At 53.3% G+C, this 13,998-nt stretch overlaps 1 protein-coding gene across 3 annotated transcripts; it reads left to right on the forward strand.

The window, feature by feature from the left end:
* The first annotated feature begins 3,160 nt into the window (after positions 1 to 3,160).
* On the forward strand, positions 3,161 to 12,444 carry LOC309543084 (uncharacterized protein). Of its 3 annotated transcripts, XM_082242323.1 has the most exons (7): positions 3,161 to 3,540; positions 5,608 to 5,774; positions 6,717 to 6,794; positions 6,895 to 6,957; positions 8,838 to 8,920; positions 10,087 to 10,163; positions 12,205 to 12,444. In XM_082242323.1, the coding sequence occupies exons 2-6, from the start codon at positions 5,625 to 5,627 to the stop codon at positions 10,157 to 10,159; spliced, it is 447 nt and encodes a 148-aa protein (XP_082098449.1). In that variant the 5' UTR covers positions 3,161 to 3,540; positions 5,608 to 5,624; the 3' UTR covers positions 10,160 to 10,163; positions 12,205 to 12,444. The 3 variants fall into 3 exon arrangements, with proteins under 3 accessions (XP_082098449.1, XP_082098450.1, XP_082098451.1); XM_082242324.1 differs by lacking the exon at positions 6,717 to 6,794 and having other exon boundaries at positions 3,163 to 3,540; XM_082242325.1 differs by lacking the exon at positions 3,161 to 3,540 and having other exon boundaries at positions 5,636 to 5,799.
* Positions 12,445 to 13,998: the final 1,554 nt, after the last annotated feature.

Raw genomic sequence — 13,998 nt, forward strand, 5'->3', positions numbered from 1 at the left:
GCCAAACCAGTGCACAGACCGCCGGCCGGACTGTTGGAACCGCTGCAAACTCCGGTCGAACCATGGGAGAGAGTGGCCCTGGACTTTGTCACGGATCTGCCCAGCTCGAGGGGCAAGACGGCCGTGCTGGTGGTGGTGGACTTATTCTCCAAGATGGCACATTTCATCCCGTGTGCGAAGGTGGCCACGGTGGAACAAACCGCCAAACTGTTCATAGACCACGTGTTCAAGGTTCACGGTCTGCCACGGTCTATTCTGTCCGACCGTGGGCGGCAGTTCATCTCGAATTTCTGGCAGAAGCTGATGGGCTTCCTAAACGTCAAGATCAACCTGGCGTCGGCGAGACACCCGCAGACCAACGGGCAAGCGGAGCGGGTCAATGCCATCATGCAGCAGTACCTGAGATGCTATGCGAATCAACAGCCTGCGACGTGGGTGGATTACCTGCCGCTAGCCGAGTTCGCCTACAACAACACGAAGCACGTGTCCACGGGGGTCACGCCGTTCTTCGCCAACAACGGGAGGCACCCCAGAACCTTCCCGGGACTGGAAAGAATGGTGGAGGGGGAGCCGCAGACAGCAGATGCGTTCGCGTCGGAGTTGCAGGAGGTCCACGATCAGCTGCGGCGGCACCTGGAGCTGGCCAAACACGCATACAAGGTGCAGGCGGACAAACACAGAAGGGTTGGCGAAGAGATCCATGTGGGAGACTGGGTCTGGCTAGCAGCCCACGCAGTGCCGGCCAGGTCGTTGGCCAAGAAGAAACTAGGGCATAAGCAACTGGGGCCCTACCAAGTCGAAGAGCAGGTCAACCCGGTGGCTTTCAGGCTGGCGCTTCCGGAGGGTTCCAGAATGCATCCGGTGTTCCACAGATCGGTGCTCACTCCCTACAAGGCACCGAACGGGTTTCAGGAACCCGGAACGGCGCCGAGTCCGCTCAGGGAAAGAACCGGGCACGCGGGAGTGGCACAGGAGGAGCGCATCAACGAAGTCACGGAAATTTTGGACTCCAGGTGGGGGGAAGAGGGAGTAGAATACCTTCTCGCCAAGGAGGGCACCCCGGCCAGTGCGAACAGCTGGGTGCCGGGCTACGCCTTGGACGAACCTCTGCTCAAGGACGAGTTTCATGCCCTCTTCCCACATAGACCAATGCCAGCAGACCTTTTCGACGACTGGCTTTTCACTCCCACACTTTCTGCAAGCACGTTCCGGGGGTTCGACTCGGACGAGGACCCGATACGAAATGCCCGTTCCCCGGAGGGGTCACCCTCGGGATCTGCCTCAGAACCCTCGTATTGGTGGGACGATAGACCAGAGGAGCAGTGGCGCAAGAGGTGGCTGGAAGGTCCCAGACGAGCAACGCCGCCAGGAGGCAGTGAGGGAGAGACGGACATGGACGTTTTCGGGGACGACCTTGGTTTCGAGCACGGCGGCACAGAGATGGACGCGGAGGTGACCGTCGTCGACGAGAGCAGGGAGGAAGAACCGGGAGACTTCAAATGGAGGCCCACCACGGGAAGCGAACGGTATCCGACGTTCGTCCCTCTGCAGCAGCAGCACCCAGCTCCCGCACCGGAAGGAGGGGAGGGGGGAACGGGGGGCTTCGAGGGGGGGATGGATGTCAGGGGTTCAGGAGCAGAGGCAAGGGCAAGGGAGGAAACAGAGAGCGAGGGGGAGGAGGCAGAGGAAAAGATGAGTGATGACGACGACCCGAGATCTCCGAGTCTTTCCAGTGAATCAGAAGATTCACAGAAAGGAGCACCAGTGGCCAGGGCAAGGGGGGAGCCTAGGGGGACACCCCAGGGAGATAGAGCCAGAGGGGACTCAGAGGAGAGCAGTTGGAAATCGGGACCAGCGTCACCGCCAGAGAGCAGGGAAGAGGAAGAGAGCCAGGGATCAAGTGCTGGCAGCTCACAACAGGGGGGAGGGCATGAGTCAGGAGTGGCCACACCTCCATCGGGGAGCGAAGAAACGGTCAGACGGAAAGTGGAAGGTTGGGCGCGCGCGCCAAGTTCAAATGCACAGGGAAGTGACGCAGTAGGCAGCCCTGAAAGAGAGCCAGGTCCTAAAGCCCGGCGCAAGGAGACAGGAGAGTCCGGGGGGTCGGCGTCAGAAGAATCCAGGAAGGAAGAGACCCCGGGGGGCAGAGGGACCCAGAGGAGAACAGTCAGGCGGAAAAGGTGGAGCAGGGCTAGGATATTAAGTTGGTGCGCAAGGGGCGGAGACTCAGACGGGACTTCGCCGATCTAGCCATTAGACGTAGAGTTGCACGCAGCAGCTTGAGAATGGAAACTGTAACTCAATAAAGACTTTTACTTAATGATCGCTGGCTAGCGTGATCCTCTGTGAGCTAGGATCTGGAAGCAGCTCTGACACTTACGCATATTGAGAGTGTGCTCAGCATAACAGATACTTGCCAGGCTGTATTTACAGGGAGATGTAAGCAGCCCCTACAGTCCAAAGACCAATGGAAAGCTTCCCCCATTTCCTTCCTCCTTGCAGAGAAATAGTTGAGGTCCATTTGGGAGAGTCAAAATGGCTTCAGGATTGTTCTCCTGTACTATTTCAGACATAGGGACGCGGGTGGCGCTGTGGGTTAAACCACAGAGCCTAGGACTTGCTGATCAGAAGGTCGGTGGTTTGAATCCTGGTGATGGGGTAAGCTCCCGTTGCTCGGTCCCAGCTCCTGCCAACCTAGCAGCTCGAAAGCACATCAAAGTGCAAATAGATAAATAGGTACTGCTCTGGCAGGAAAGTAAACGGCGTTTCCGTGCGCTGCTCTGGTTCACCAGAAGCGGCTTAGTCATGCTGGCCACATGACCCAGAAGCTGTACGCCGGCTCCCTCGGCCAGTAAAGCGAGATGAGCGCCACAACCCCAGAGTCGGCCACGACTGGGCCTAATGGTCAGGGGTCCCTTTACCTTTTTATCTTTACTATTTCAGACACACGGTTTATATACTTATGTGTGTGTTTGCCTTGTACATTTATGAACATTTATTATATATATATAAGACCTTAGAATTCCTATAACAGGGGGAAACAGAGAGCGCTCATATGATACTGAGAGAGAGCAGAACATCTGGTGAACAGCTTCCCAGTGAGAGAGGCCATGCCAGCTGCCTCTGCCTGGCGCTGACCTTCTTTCCGCTGTCTCTTTGGGGTCACAGAACCACGGAATCCCAGCAGAGGATGGAGCAACTGACTCTGGTGGAGGCCATCTTGGGTTACCCTCTTCCCATTGGATTTGAAGGTGCCGCAATTTGCCCCCACTCAGCCACTGCCAGAGGCTGTTGTGTGACCTCTTGCCTCTCAGAGAGGTGGTCTTCTTGGCGGTTCCCCCTGAGCCAGCTCCCTGCTGGCCACGGGTGTCCTCAGTTGAACTGGGAGGCAGCAGAAGCTCTGGCACAGCTGGGCACAAGAGTCTGGCTGGTCGGACGGAGCGACTCGGAAGGTGGACTCTGTTGACACTTGAGGAGGGCCTCGTTTCCCTTCCCTGTTCCTGGAGCACTTCTTAACGGAGACCTGTTTCACACCAGGAGGTGGGTCTGCTGGCTGCGTCTGTTAAGATAGGGATGGGGAACCTTGTTAAGAGAGAAATCTGAGGGCTTCCTTGGACAAAAAACAAGGGCACTGTCAGCTAGCCAGCTGCATGCGTTGCTGCACTTAGCAGAAAAACACTCCCGGCAGCCAGCCATAAATTCCTTTCTTTGTTTTCTTCTGACAAGATTACATGCAGAATAAACAAAGTGACCCGTCTCTCATGACGCGTTGCTCTAACTACCGTATTTTTTGCACCATAACACTCACTTTTTTCCTCCTAGAAAGTAAGGGGAAATGTCTGTGCGTGTTATGGAGGAAATGCCTACGGGTGGCATGCCTACAGATTTTCCTCCTCTAAAAACTACATGCGTGTTATGGTCAGGTGCGTGTTATAGAGCGAAAAATACGGTACTTTCTCTTTTCCCTCTCCCTCGAGACCAACACAGTCAACAGCTCAGCCCCTTCCGTTTTCCCCTGTGACTAGTGGATCCCCCTCTCTCTGAAGCACCCCTTCCTCCCCAGACTCACTATCCTCTTCTCTGTCTTCTGAGGAGGACTCTGTACTGAGCAGTGGGGATCGTTCCCTGTATCCTCTAATTCTTTCCTCCCTCGCTGCCTGCAGTTCCCTGACAGGCACCAGCCAGGAATACCAGAGCAAAACAGCAGCCAGTAGGCTTGGTCTTTGTTGAAGACCCTCGCAACAGGACTCCTACCTGCCACCAGGTGGAACAAGATGAAAGCCCCAAACAAAAGAGAACCCAAACTTTTATTAGCTGCTCATCCCCATGTTACACCCCCCCCAAACTACATCACTCATACAAAAAGTCACAAAAGTGATTGTGCTGATTTCGGTAGTGGGCTGCATGTGTATGATATCTGCTGGAGGGGCAACCGCCCCCCCCGACCTATACATAAATTCCTGCAACAACCTGTAACCTTCCAGATGTGGCTGGATCACAACTGGTGGACACCCAGCGAAGCTGAGCATTGGGAGACTCAGCACAGCATTGTCCTATGGAACTCCCTCCCACTGGAGGCAGGGATGGCCACCAACTAGGATGGCTTGAAAAGAGGACTGGACAAATTCATGGAGGAGGGGAGAACTCTCCATGGCTGGAGGCAGTGATGCTTCTGAATATTAGCTGCTGAAAACTGCAGGAAGGGAGAGGGCTACTCTTGTGCTCACATCCTGTCTGCTGGCTTCCCATAATGGGCACCTGACTGGCCACTGTGAGAACAGGATGCTGGATGGGCCATTGGCCTGATCCTGCAGGCACTTCTTAGGTTCTGAATCCCTCACAGATGGCCATCCAACCTCTGCTTAAGAACCTCCAGGAAGGGAGAGTCCACCACCTTCTGAGGGAGTCTGTTCCATTGCTGAACAGCTCTTACAATTGGTTGTGTCCTTCCCTTCCCTTCCCTGCCCATCACCATAAGCTTCCAGAGCAGTCAACAGCAATGTGGACATATATTAAGATCACCCGATGGGGAGAAGGATGTTCTTCCAGGAGCTCGTCCTACTCTCAAGTAGGACCCTGGCAGAGACACATGCCCGACTGGCATGTTCCCTCACTCCTGGTCGATCGTTTGGGAGCTTCAAAAGCTTTCTTCTCCCGAACATCACAGCGACCGATGCCAACAGACATTGGCACACTTAGGGATCCGCAGAGTCTTCGCAGCTTGCGTAACAGACCTCAGCAACTCAGCATTTTGGCTAATCTACTTTATTTACATATGAACACACATGGAACACTGCAACATGCCTCCCTCTCTCTCTAGCATCAGACAGCAAAGAGCAAAGGACAATAGTCCCACTTCACGGAACACAGGAACACAAGCATCCTGTCTCCGTCACTTCCCACTTTGTGGAGTCAAAACATACACCGTCATGTGAAAGACAACAATCCCATGACTGCCATCATGGAGCAGGAATTCTAACAGATAGGGGCAGCTGAACCCTAAAGAGATGGTGCAATCTTCCACTTCATGGGAAAGGGAGGGCAGGGCAAGGTGGGGGATATTCCCACTTCTTGGGTGTAGCTGACCGAAGTATTTGGTGTCCTCAGGGGCTTCTGCTGTGGCCATGGAGTCTCTGTTGACTGAGATGTACAGCCTCAATTCCCCCAAAGCCCCCACTGCCCAGTCCATGTCAGACAGGAGAGAGATGGTGTCTGGGCTACGTTGGGACAGAAGAGACAACTGCAAAGCCAAGAGGGGAGACCATGGTTACCAGGTCAGTAGACCTACGCTGGTTGCAAGTTAGTATAGGTAAAAGGTAAGGTAAGGTAAGGTGAAGGACCCCTGGACAGCTAAGTCCAGTCAAAGGCGACTATGGGGTTGCAGAGCACATCTCGCTTTCAGGCTGAGAGAGCTGGCATTTGCCCACAGACAGCTTTCCGGGTCATGTGGCCAACAGGACTAAACCACTTCTAGTGCAACAGGACACCGTAACGGAAACCAGAGCGCACAGGAAAGCTGTTTACCTTCCTGCCACAGTGCTACCTATTTATCTACTTGCACTGGCATGCTTTTGAACTGGCAGTGTGATCCTGGTGGGCTGCCACCGCGGCTGCCCCCCCGCCTGCTGGGTGCCACGCCCCTGCAGGTGATGCACCACGCCCCCCAGGACATGCGCCAGCCACGTCCCCCGGTGCCAGAGCATGAAACTCCGCCTCTGCGTCCCTATAGTGTTAGTATATACAGTGGTACCTCTGGTTAAGAACTTAATTCGTTCCGGAGGTCCGTTCTTAACCTGAAACTGTTCTTAAACTGAAGCACCACTTTAGCTAATGGGGCCTCCCACTGCCGCTGCGCGATTTCTGTTCTCATCCTGAAGCAAAGTTCTTAACCCGAGGTACTATTTCTCGGTTAGCGGAGTCTGTAACCTGAAGCGTATGTAATCTGAAGTGTCTGTAACCCGAGTTACCACTGTAAAGCCCTGAGCAACTTGGGACCAGTTTGCCTACGAAATCACCTTACCCCAAGCATGCCCACTCGACTGCTGCAATTGGCAGAATTGGCACTACTGCAGATGCCGCTCAATAGCCATTTTAGTGTGGCATCTCCCACACTTTTGAACTCCCCCCTGTTGATACCAGGCAGGCGACTTCGCAGCTCCCTAAAAACAGATGGCGCAGTCCGGATGAACCTCTGTTCTCTCCGTATCTGCCCCCAGAAAAAGCAGCAGGAGCAGCAGCTGGAAACCGAAGCGAGTGAGGATCCGTTGGTGCAAGGAGCAGAATATGTGGAGCAGGTAGGGCCAAGGACGGGAAAGCCTTGCGGACTTTGTGCCCTCCAACCACACAAACACACGCTTACAAGGATCCCGACCTTCTCCATCGTTTCCTCCGCAGAGCAGCCAGGAGGTGAAGAGGCCTCTGCAGCAGGACGCGAAAGGAGAGAAGTGCCGCCTTCAGGCAAGTGGGCAATTCTGAAGGATGTCTGGAGGTGGTGGAGGGAACAGCTGAACCACAAGAACACGAGGAGAGCCTTCTGGATCAGGCCGGGGCCCCATCACACAGGGACCAACCACAAGCCTCAATGGGAAACCAGCAAGCGCTCAAACCTTCTCCTGGCTTGCGGTTTCTAGCAGCTGGTATTGAAGGTACAGACAATGGATGCCTCCACAGTCAGAGGCAGAAATGCTTCTGAACATCATCATCATCATCATCATCATCATTTTTATTTATACCCCGCCTTCCCCAGCCAGAGCTGGGTTCAGGGTGGCTAACACCAATAAAAAAATCACAGTAAAAACATAATAGGGGGGAAATAGAGGGGGGGACCCCAATTTAAAATACAGGTTAAAATGCAATTTAAAAGTAGCTGATAAACCATAAGGGAAGGGAAACACAAGGGTCAGACTGACTGTGGAAAGATGTCAAGTCCCGCAGGGCCCTAGTTTCTTGGGACAGAGCATTCCACCAAGTCGGGGCCAGTACTGAAAAGGCCCTGGCCCTAGTTGAGACCAATCTAACCTCCTTGAGGCTCGGGACCTCCACAGTGTTGTTATTTGTGGACCTTAAGGTCCTCCGTGGGGCATACCAGGAGAGGCAGTCCCGTAGGTACGAGGGTCCTAGGCTGCATTGGGCTTTAAAGGTCAAAACCAGCACCTTAAACCTGACCCTGTACTCCACCGGGAGCCAGTGCAGTTGGTAAAGCATTGGATGAATGTGATCCTGCAGCAAGGACCCCGTAAGGCATGGCATAGCATGGCATAGCATGGGGGGTAGGGAGTAGACTCAGGCACATTTTTTTGAGGGACACAACCAGGTTCCCTCATGGCAGGCTGCCTCACCAAGGGAAGCTGCGCCCGGGCACAGCCTTCAGAGGAGGGCAACCAAAATGGTCCAAGGCCTGGAAACGATGCCTTATGAGGAACGGCTAAGGGAGCTGGGCATGTTTAGCCTGGAGAAGAGGAGGTTAAGGGGTGATATGATAGCCATGTTCAAATATATAAAAGGATGTCACATAGAGGAGGGAGAAAGGTTGTTTTCTGCTGCTCCAGAGAAGCGGACACGGAGCAATGGATCCAAACTACAAGAAAGAAGATTCCACCTAAACATTAGGAAGAACTTCCTGACAGTAAGAGCTGTTCGACAGTGGAATTTGCTGCCAAGGAGTGTGGTGGAGTCTCCTCCTTTGGAGGTCTTTAAGCAGAGGCTTGACAACCATATGTCAGGAGTGCTCTGATGGTGTTTCCTGCTTGGCAGGGGGTTGGACTCGATGGCCCTTGTGGTCTCTTCCAACTCTAGGATTCTATGATTCAGGGCTCCTTCTCCTTACGGCCACCCCTGGGCCAGCCAAAAGGGAGGGGGAGGCCAGCTGGCTGCAGCTCCACTTCTGCATCAAACCTGCCCCCAGGGGCAGAAGCAGTGGACAGGAGGACAGGCAGAGCAGTGGCTTCACTGCCTCTCTCCTCTGCTGGGCTCCAGTGTGTGAGTGTGCCCCATGACATGCCCCCTCACCCCCCATGGGCATGCACAGAGCCCTGCAAGCTCACCCACCCTGCATGGCAATAGGAGATGTTCTGCCCCTGTTTCTGAATACCAGCTGGAACCCACAGGAGGGGAGAGTGTTGTTCTTATCCTTGGTCTCCCATAATGACAGCTGTTTGGCCACTGTGGGAATGGGATGCTGGTTTAGATGGGTTGTTGGCCTCATCCTGCAGGCTCTTCTCATGTTCTTATTGCGGGATTGTTGGCAGTGCAATGTAGCTATGTGGCTTGGCTGATGACGGTGCCTGAGATGCTGATGCTGAGGTGCTGAGATGCAACGCTGACTCTCTTTCCTGCAGGGTGGAGACCTCATTCGGCAAGAGGAAGGGCTGGAGTCTAATGGCTGGAGGCTGGACTGGGAGTCAGAGTCGGTCCACGAAGAGTGAGTGCAGAAGCAATTCCAGGGTGCTGACCTTTAAAGCCCTAAACAGCTTCAGTCCAGTAGATCTGAAGGAGCGTTTCCACTGCCATCATTCTGCCCGGACACTGCGGTTCAGCACGAAGGGCCTCCTGGCGGTTCCCTCACTGCGCAAAGCCAATTTACAGGGAACCAGGCAGAGGGCCTTCTCGGTGGCGGCGCCTGCCCTGTGGAACGCCCTCCCACCAGATGCCAAAGAGAAAAATAACTACCAGACTTTTAGAAGACATCTGAAGGCAGCCCTGTTTAGGGAAGCTTTTAATGTTTGATGCATTGCTGTATTTTAATATTTTGTTGGAAGCTGCCCAGAGTGGCTGGGGAAGCCCCACCAGATGGGCAGGGTATAAGTAATAAATTATTATTATTATTATTATTAGTATTACTAGCCAGGATGGCTGCGCTCTGCCTCCGCGGTCAAGGCAGCGATGCTTCTGAAAACCGGTTCCTGGAAACCACAGGAGAAAAGAGCCCTTTTGTGCTTGAATCCTGCCTAAGAGTTTCCCACAGGCTTCTCCCACAGGCTCCCTGTGAGAACTAGATAAGCCATTGTTCTGACCTATCCTCTCTCTTGCTTCTCAGGAGCCTGGGACCACCTTCCTTTCCCTCCTGCAGGTCTTCTCCCTCCCTGAGGTGGGAGCCTGTAATGGGTATGAGTTACTTGTGCGTAAACTGGTGCCTTTCTTGGTTAATTTGCCTTGTTAAAACTTTCTGACTGCGCAGCCCCTTCTCATGGTGGCTGCCTCAGTCACTGGCAGAATCCGTCAGTGGGCGTTTCTTGAACCTCTTCCAACATAAAAGTTGTTTGACACCCAGTCTCCTCCTCCTCTCACTGCGTGGGAGTCTTCTGCGCAGGGAAGGCGTGGGTAGCGGGGGACCTGGGCTCTCCTCACTGATGTCCAGTGAAGAGTCCTGGAGCCCTCTCTCCAATTCCCCCGTCTGCCTCCCTTTATCCCTGGTGTTGTGCTGATTGGCTTCCCCCTCTGCTGAGCTGTTTCTCCCCCTGCTGCTGGGTCCTTCGCCAGCATCATCTGGGAGCCTCCCCTTCGCCTCTCGCTCCGATGTCAATTCCCTGACAGAGCCTCTCTGTTCAGCGGCCTGGATCTCCCCTCCCTCCCTTTTTTCTCTTGCAGGATTTATTGGGGCTGCTTCTACTTCTTCCCTTGGCTCCGGATGTGCAGGAGAGACAAAAGGGTGCAGCCGTGACAAGGTACGTCGGCGCAGCAGAAATGGGATGTGTGGTCAGCCAAACCAGGTGGTCAGCAACTGGTCAGTTGCCTTCCAGGGTTTTGGTCTATCTGGAAATAATGTCACTGGTGATCAAACCTGAGGCTTATGTATGCAAAATCGATGCTCTGGCTCTGGGGCTGTGGCTCTTCCCCCCCCACCCCCCCAAAAGAGGTCTTGGTGGCATGATAGAAACTGCATCCAATGTCCGGCAGAGTGTCTCTTCAGCAGCAGCAAGGCAGCTTCACAACATTCCCTAGGAAAGTACCGTATTTTCCGCTCTATAAGACGCACCAGACTACAAGATGCACTTAGTTTTTGGAGGAGGAAAACAAGAAAAAATATATTCTGAATCTCAGAAGTCAGAACAGCAAGAGGGATCGCTGTGCAGTGAAAGCAGCAGTCCCTCTTGCTGATCTGGCTTCAGGGATAGCTGTGCAGCCTGCATTCGCCCCATAAGACGCACACACATTTCCCCTTTTTAGGAGGGAAAAAGTGAGTCTTATAGAGCAAAAAATATGGTATCTCTGGAAGTAGCAGAAAACCACCTTCTGATCGGCAAGTCCTAGGCTCTGTGGTTTAACCCACACCGCCACCCAGCTCTGCTCTCCCCTTTAAGGGACTCTCGTTTGGAAGGGGAGCTCAAATTCCACCAGGCATGGTTTGACTCATGATCAGGGAGTCAATTCCGGTGTCATCCATCATGTATAGTGTTGCTTTCGCAAGAGCACTGAGTTCGTGAGCATGCATGAAGCTGTGTTACTCTGCAACCTGAGATCCTTTTAACTGGATATGCCATATTCGCATGCCAACGCATGTTCCCTGACACCGAACTCTGGGCCTCCTCCTCTGATCTTGGCTTCCAAGAAGCTTTGTTTCAGAAACCCAAGAGAGAGCGAAACAAGCCGGCGCAAAGGCGAGGCAAGGGGTTATGATTTCACAGTGCGTGGGGGGCGAGATCAGCTGTGAAATTGAATCTCCTCCCAGTAGCAGATGTGCCTAGACAGATCCCTCAGCCCCAGAGCCATGGCTGCTCCACGGCTGCTCCCCTCTGCACCTGGAACGACCAGAGGGCACGAACTTTACGGGAAAAGGCCGTAGCTTAGAGGTAGAGCAACTGCTTTGCATGCAGAAGGTTCCAGGTTCAATCCTGCCATCTCCAAGCGGGGTCAGGTAAAACTCCCCACCCGCTGGAAGATTCAGGATAAAATAAAGTATTTCTTCATGCCAGGGGTGGAGTGCTCATTGCCAGGCTGATGCCAGGTGGGTGCTCATGCACTGGGCAGGGGGAGGGCACGAGGGGGTGAAGAGCGTCCTCTGCAGTCATCCGGCCTTTGCCACTGATGGCCAGAGGGGCATGATGGGGATTTCTGCAGGGGGGTAAGCCACATGCAGGGCATCATTAGACAGTGGAACTCCCTCCCACAAGAGGCAGGGATGGCCACAAAGCTGGATGGCTTTAAAAGAGGATGGGACAAATTCTTGGAGGAGGAAAAGGCTACTGATGGCTTCTAGCCAGGATGGCCATACTCTGCCTCTACAGTCGGAGGCGGCAATGGTTCTGAATCCCAGTTGCTGGAAACTATGGGAGAAGAGGTTGCCCTTGTGATTGAATCCTGCTTGGCCTCCCAGAAGAGGCATCTGGTCAGCTGCTGGGAGAACAGGATGCTGGATTCGTTCTTACAAAACCACGGAGCGCCTCTGCCAGCCAGTGTAGGCAATATGGAGCTAGATGGGGGAGATTCTGTATAAGGCAGCTTCCGATCCTCCTCCGTTTGTGAGTCTCCCCACAACCGCCACCCAGAGCCAGCTCCAAGGCAGACACCAGCAAGGAGAGACCACAGCCAGGCTGGGAAAAAAGGGGGCCGGGAATGGCTCTGGCTGGGGCTGATGTCAGTTGTCATCCAAAGCAGCTGGAGGGCGCCTGGTTGGGGAAGCCTGCTCTGGGGTGTGGGACTCATGCGTGATGGGGCGAAAGATGGCTTTGCGCTCCTCTCATCTTTCTTGCCTTTTCCTCCCTCCAGTTGACCCCAGGCAGGGGGCGCTTCCTGTGATGTTTTCCCTGCTGCCAGGACCCCGGTCTCACCCCATCACTACCTTCCCCCCCCCCAAATATGCCCCCTATCTTTAGCCAGATCCCGAAGGATGCAACACAAGCCTCTATTTGCCCTGCCCAGCGCTGGCCGCCCAGATATATCCCAATTGCTGTTCTTTGGAAGGACTGAAATCTGCAACACCCTGGAAATTAAAAGCTTCTTCCTGAATCTTTCTGCTCCAGCTGCCAAATTTCTTTTTTGCCCAAGATGGACTGTTTGCGTCTTCTGCCACCAGAGGGCGCTGGTTCCCCGAGGGAAGAATTCCTTTGGAACAGAAACTCAGGCTCTGCTATTAAAAGACATTTCAGCACAAATATACCGTATTGGCCCGAATATAAGCTGCACCTTTTTTCCCCTTCCAAATTCCAATCGTGAAAATTTAAAGTGTGGCTTATATTCGGGCCAATACGGTACATGGGGGGGGGGTGAGGGGAATTAAAAGCCCTGCATTTGCATGGAGGCACAATCTCGGTGCTCCCTACAAAATCCTTTCATAGATGTGTAGAGTAAGGGTCATCTAGTCCAACGTCCTGCGATGCAGCAATCTCGGCTAAAGCATCCCTGACAGATCATAGAATCCTAGAGTTGGAAGAGACCCCAAGGGCCATCGAGTCCAACCCCCTGCCAAGCAGGAAACACCATCAGAGCACTCCTGACATATGGTTGTCAAGCCTCTGCTTAAAGACCTCCAAAGTAGGAGACTCCACCACACTCCTTGGCAGCAAATTCCACTGTCAAACAGCTCTTACTGTCAGGAAGTTCTTCCTGATGTTTAGGTGGAATCTTCTTTCTTGTAGTTTGGATCCATTGCTCCGTGTCCGCTTCTCTGGAGCAGCAGAAAACAACCTTTCTCCCTCCTCTATGTGACATCCTTTTATATATTTGAACATGGCTATCATATCACCCCTTAACCTCCTCTTCTCCAGGCTAAACATGCCCAGCTCCCTTAGCCCTTCCTCATAAGGCATCGTTTCCAGGCCTTTGACCATTTTGGTTGCCCTCCTCTGGACACGTTCCAGTTTGCCAGTGTCCTTCTTGAACTGTGATGGCCAACTGAACTCTGCTTAGAAAGCTGGGTTCAAGTTACAAGGGGGGAGATTCTGACTAAACCTCAGGAAGAACTTTCTGACAGTAAGAGCTGTTCGACTGGGGATGGTCTCCCACAGGAAGCAGTGGACTCTCCTTCCTTGGAGGTTTTCAAGCAGAGGTTGGATGGCCATCAGTCAGGAATGCTTTAGCTGAGATTCCAGCATTGCAGGGGGGTGGATTAGATGACTCTTGGGGTCCCTACTAATAATAATAATAATAATAATAATTTATTATTATTTGTACCCCACATCTGACAGGGTTTCCCTAGCCACTCTGGGCAACTACCAACAAAATATTAAAATACAAGAATTCATCAAATATTAAAAGCTTCCCTAAAGAGGGGGCTGCCTTCAGATGTCTTCTAAAAGTCTGGTAGTTGTTGTTCTCTTTGACATCTGGTGGGAGGGCATTCCACAGGGCGGGTGCCACTACCGAGAAGGCCCTCTGCCTGCTTCCCTGTAACTTGGCTTCTCGCAGGGAGGGAACTGCCAGAAGGCCCTCGGAGCTGGACCTCAGTGTCTGGGTAGAACAATGGGGGTGGAGATGCTCCTTCAGGTATACTGGGCCGAGGCCGTCTACAATTCTATGATTCTAAATCTTTTGGGGAGAGGGGGATAGCTTAGGTAGGAAAAC

This window comes from Podarcis vaucheri (assembly GCF_965113315.1).
Source record: "Podarcis vaucheri genome assembly, chromosome: 11".
NCBI classification, from domain to species: Eukaryota; Metazoa; Chordata; class Lepidosauria; order Squamata; family Lacertidae; genus Podarcis; species Podarcis vaucheri.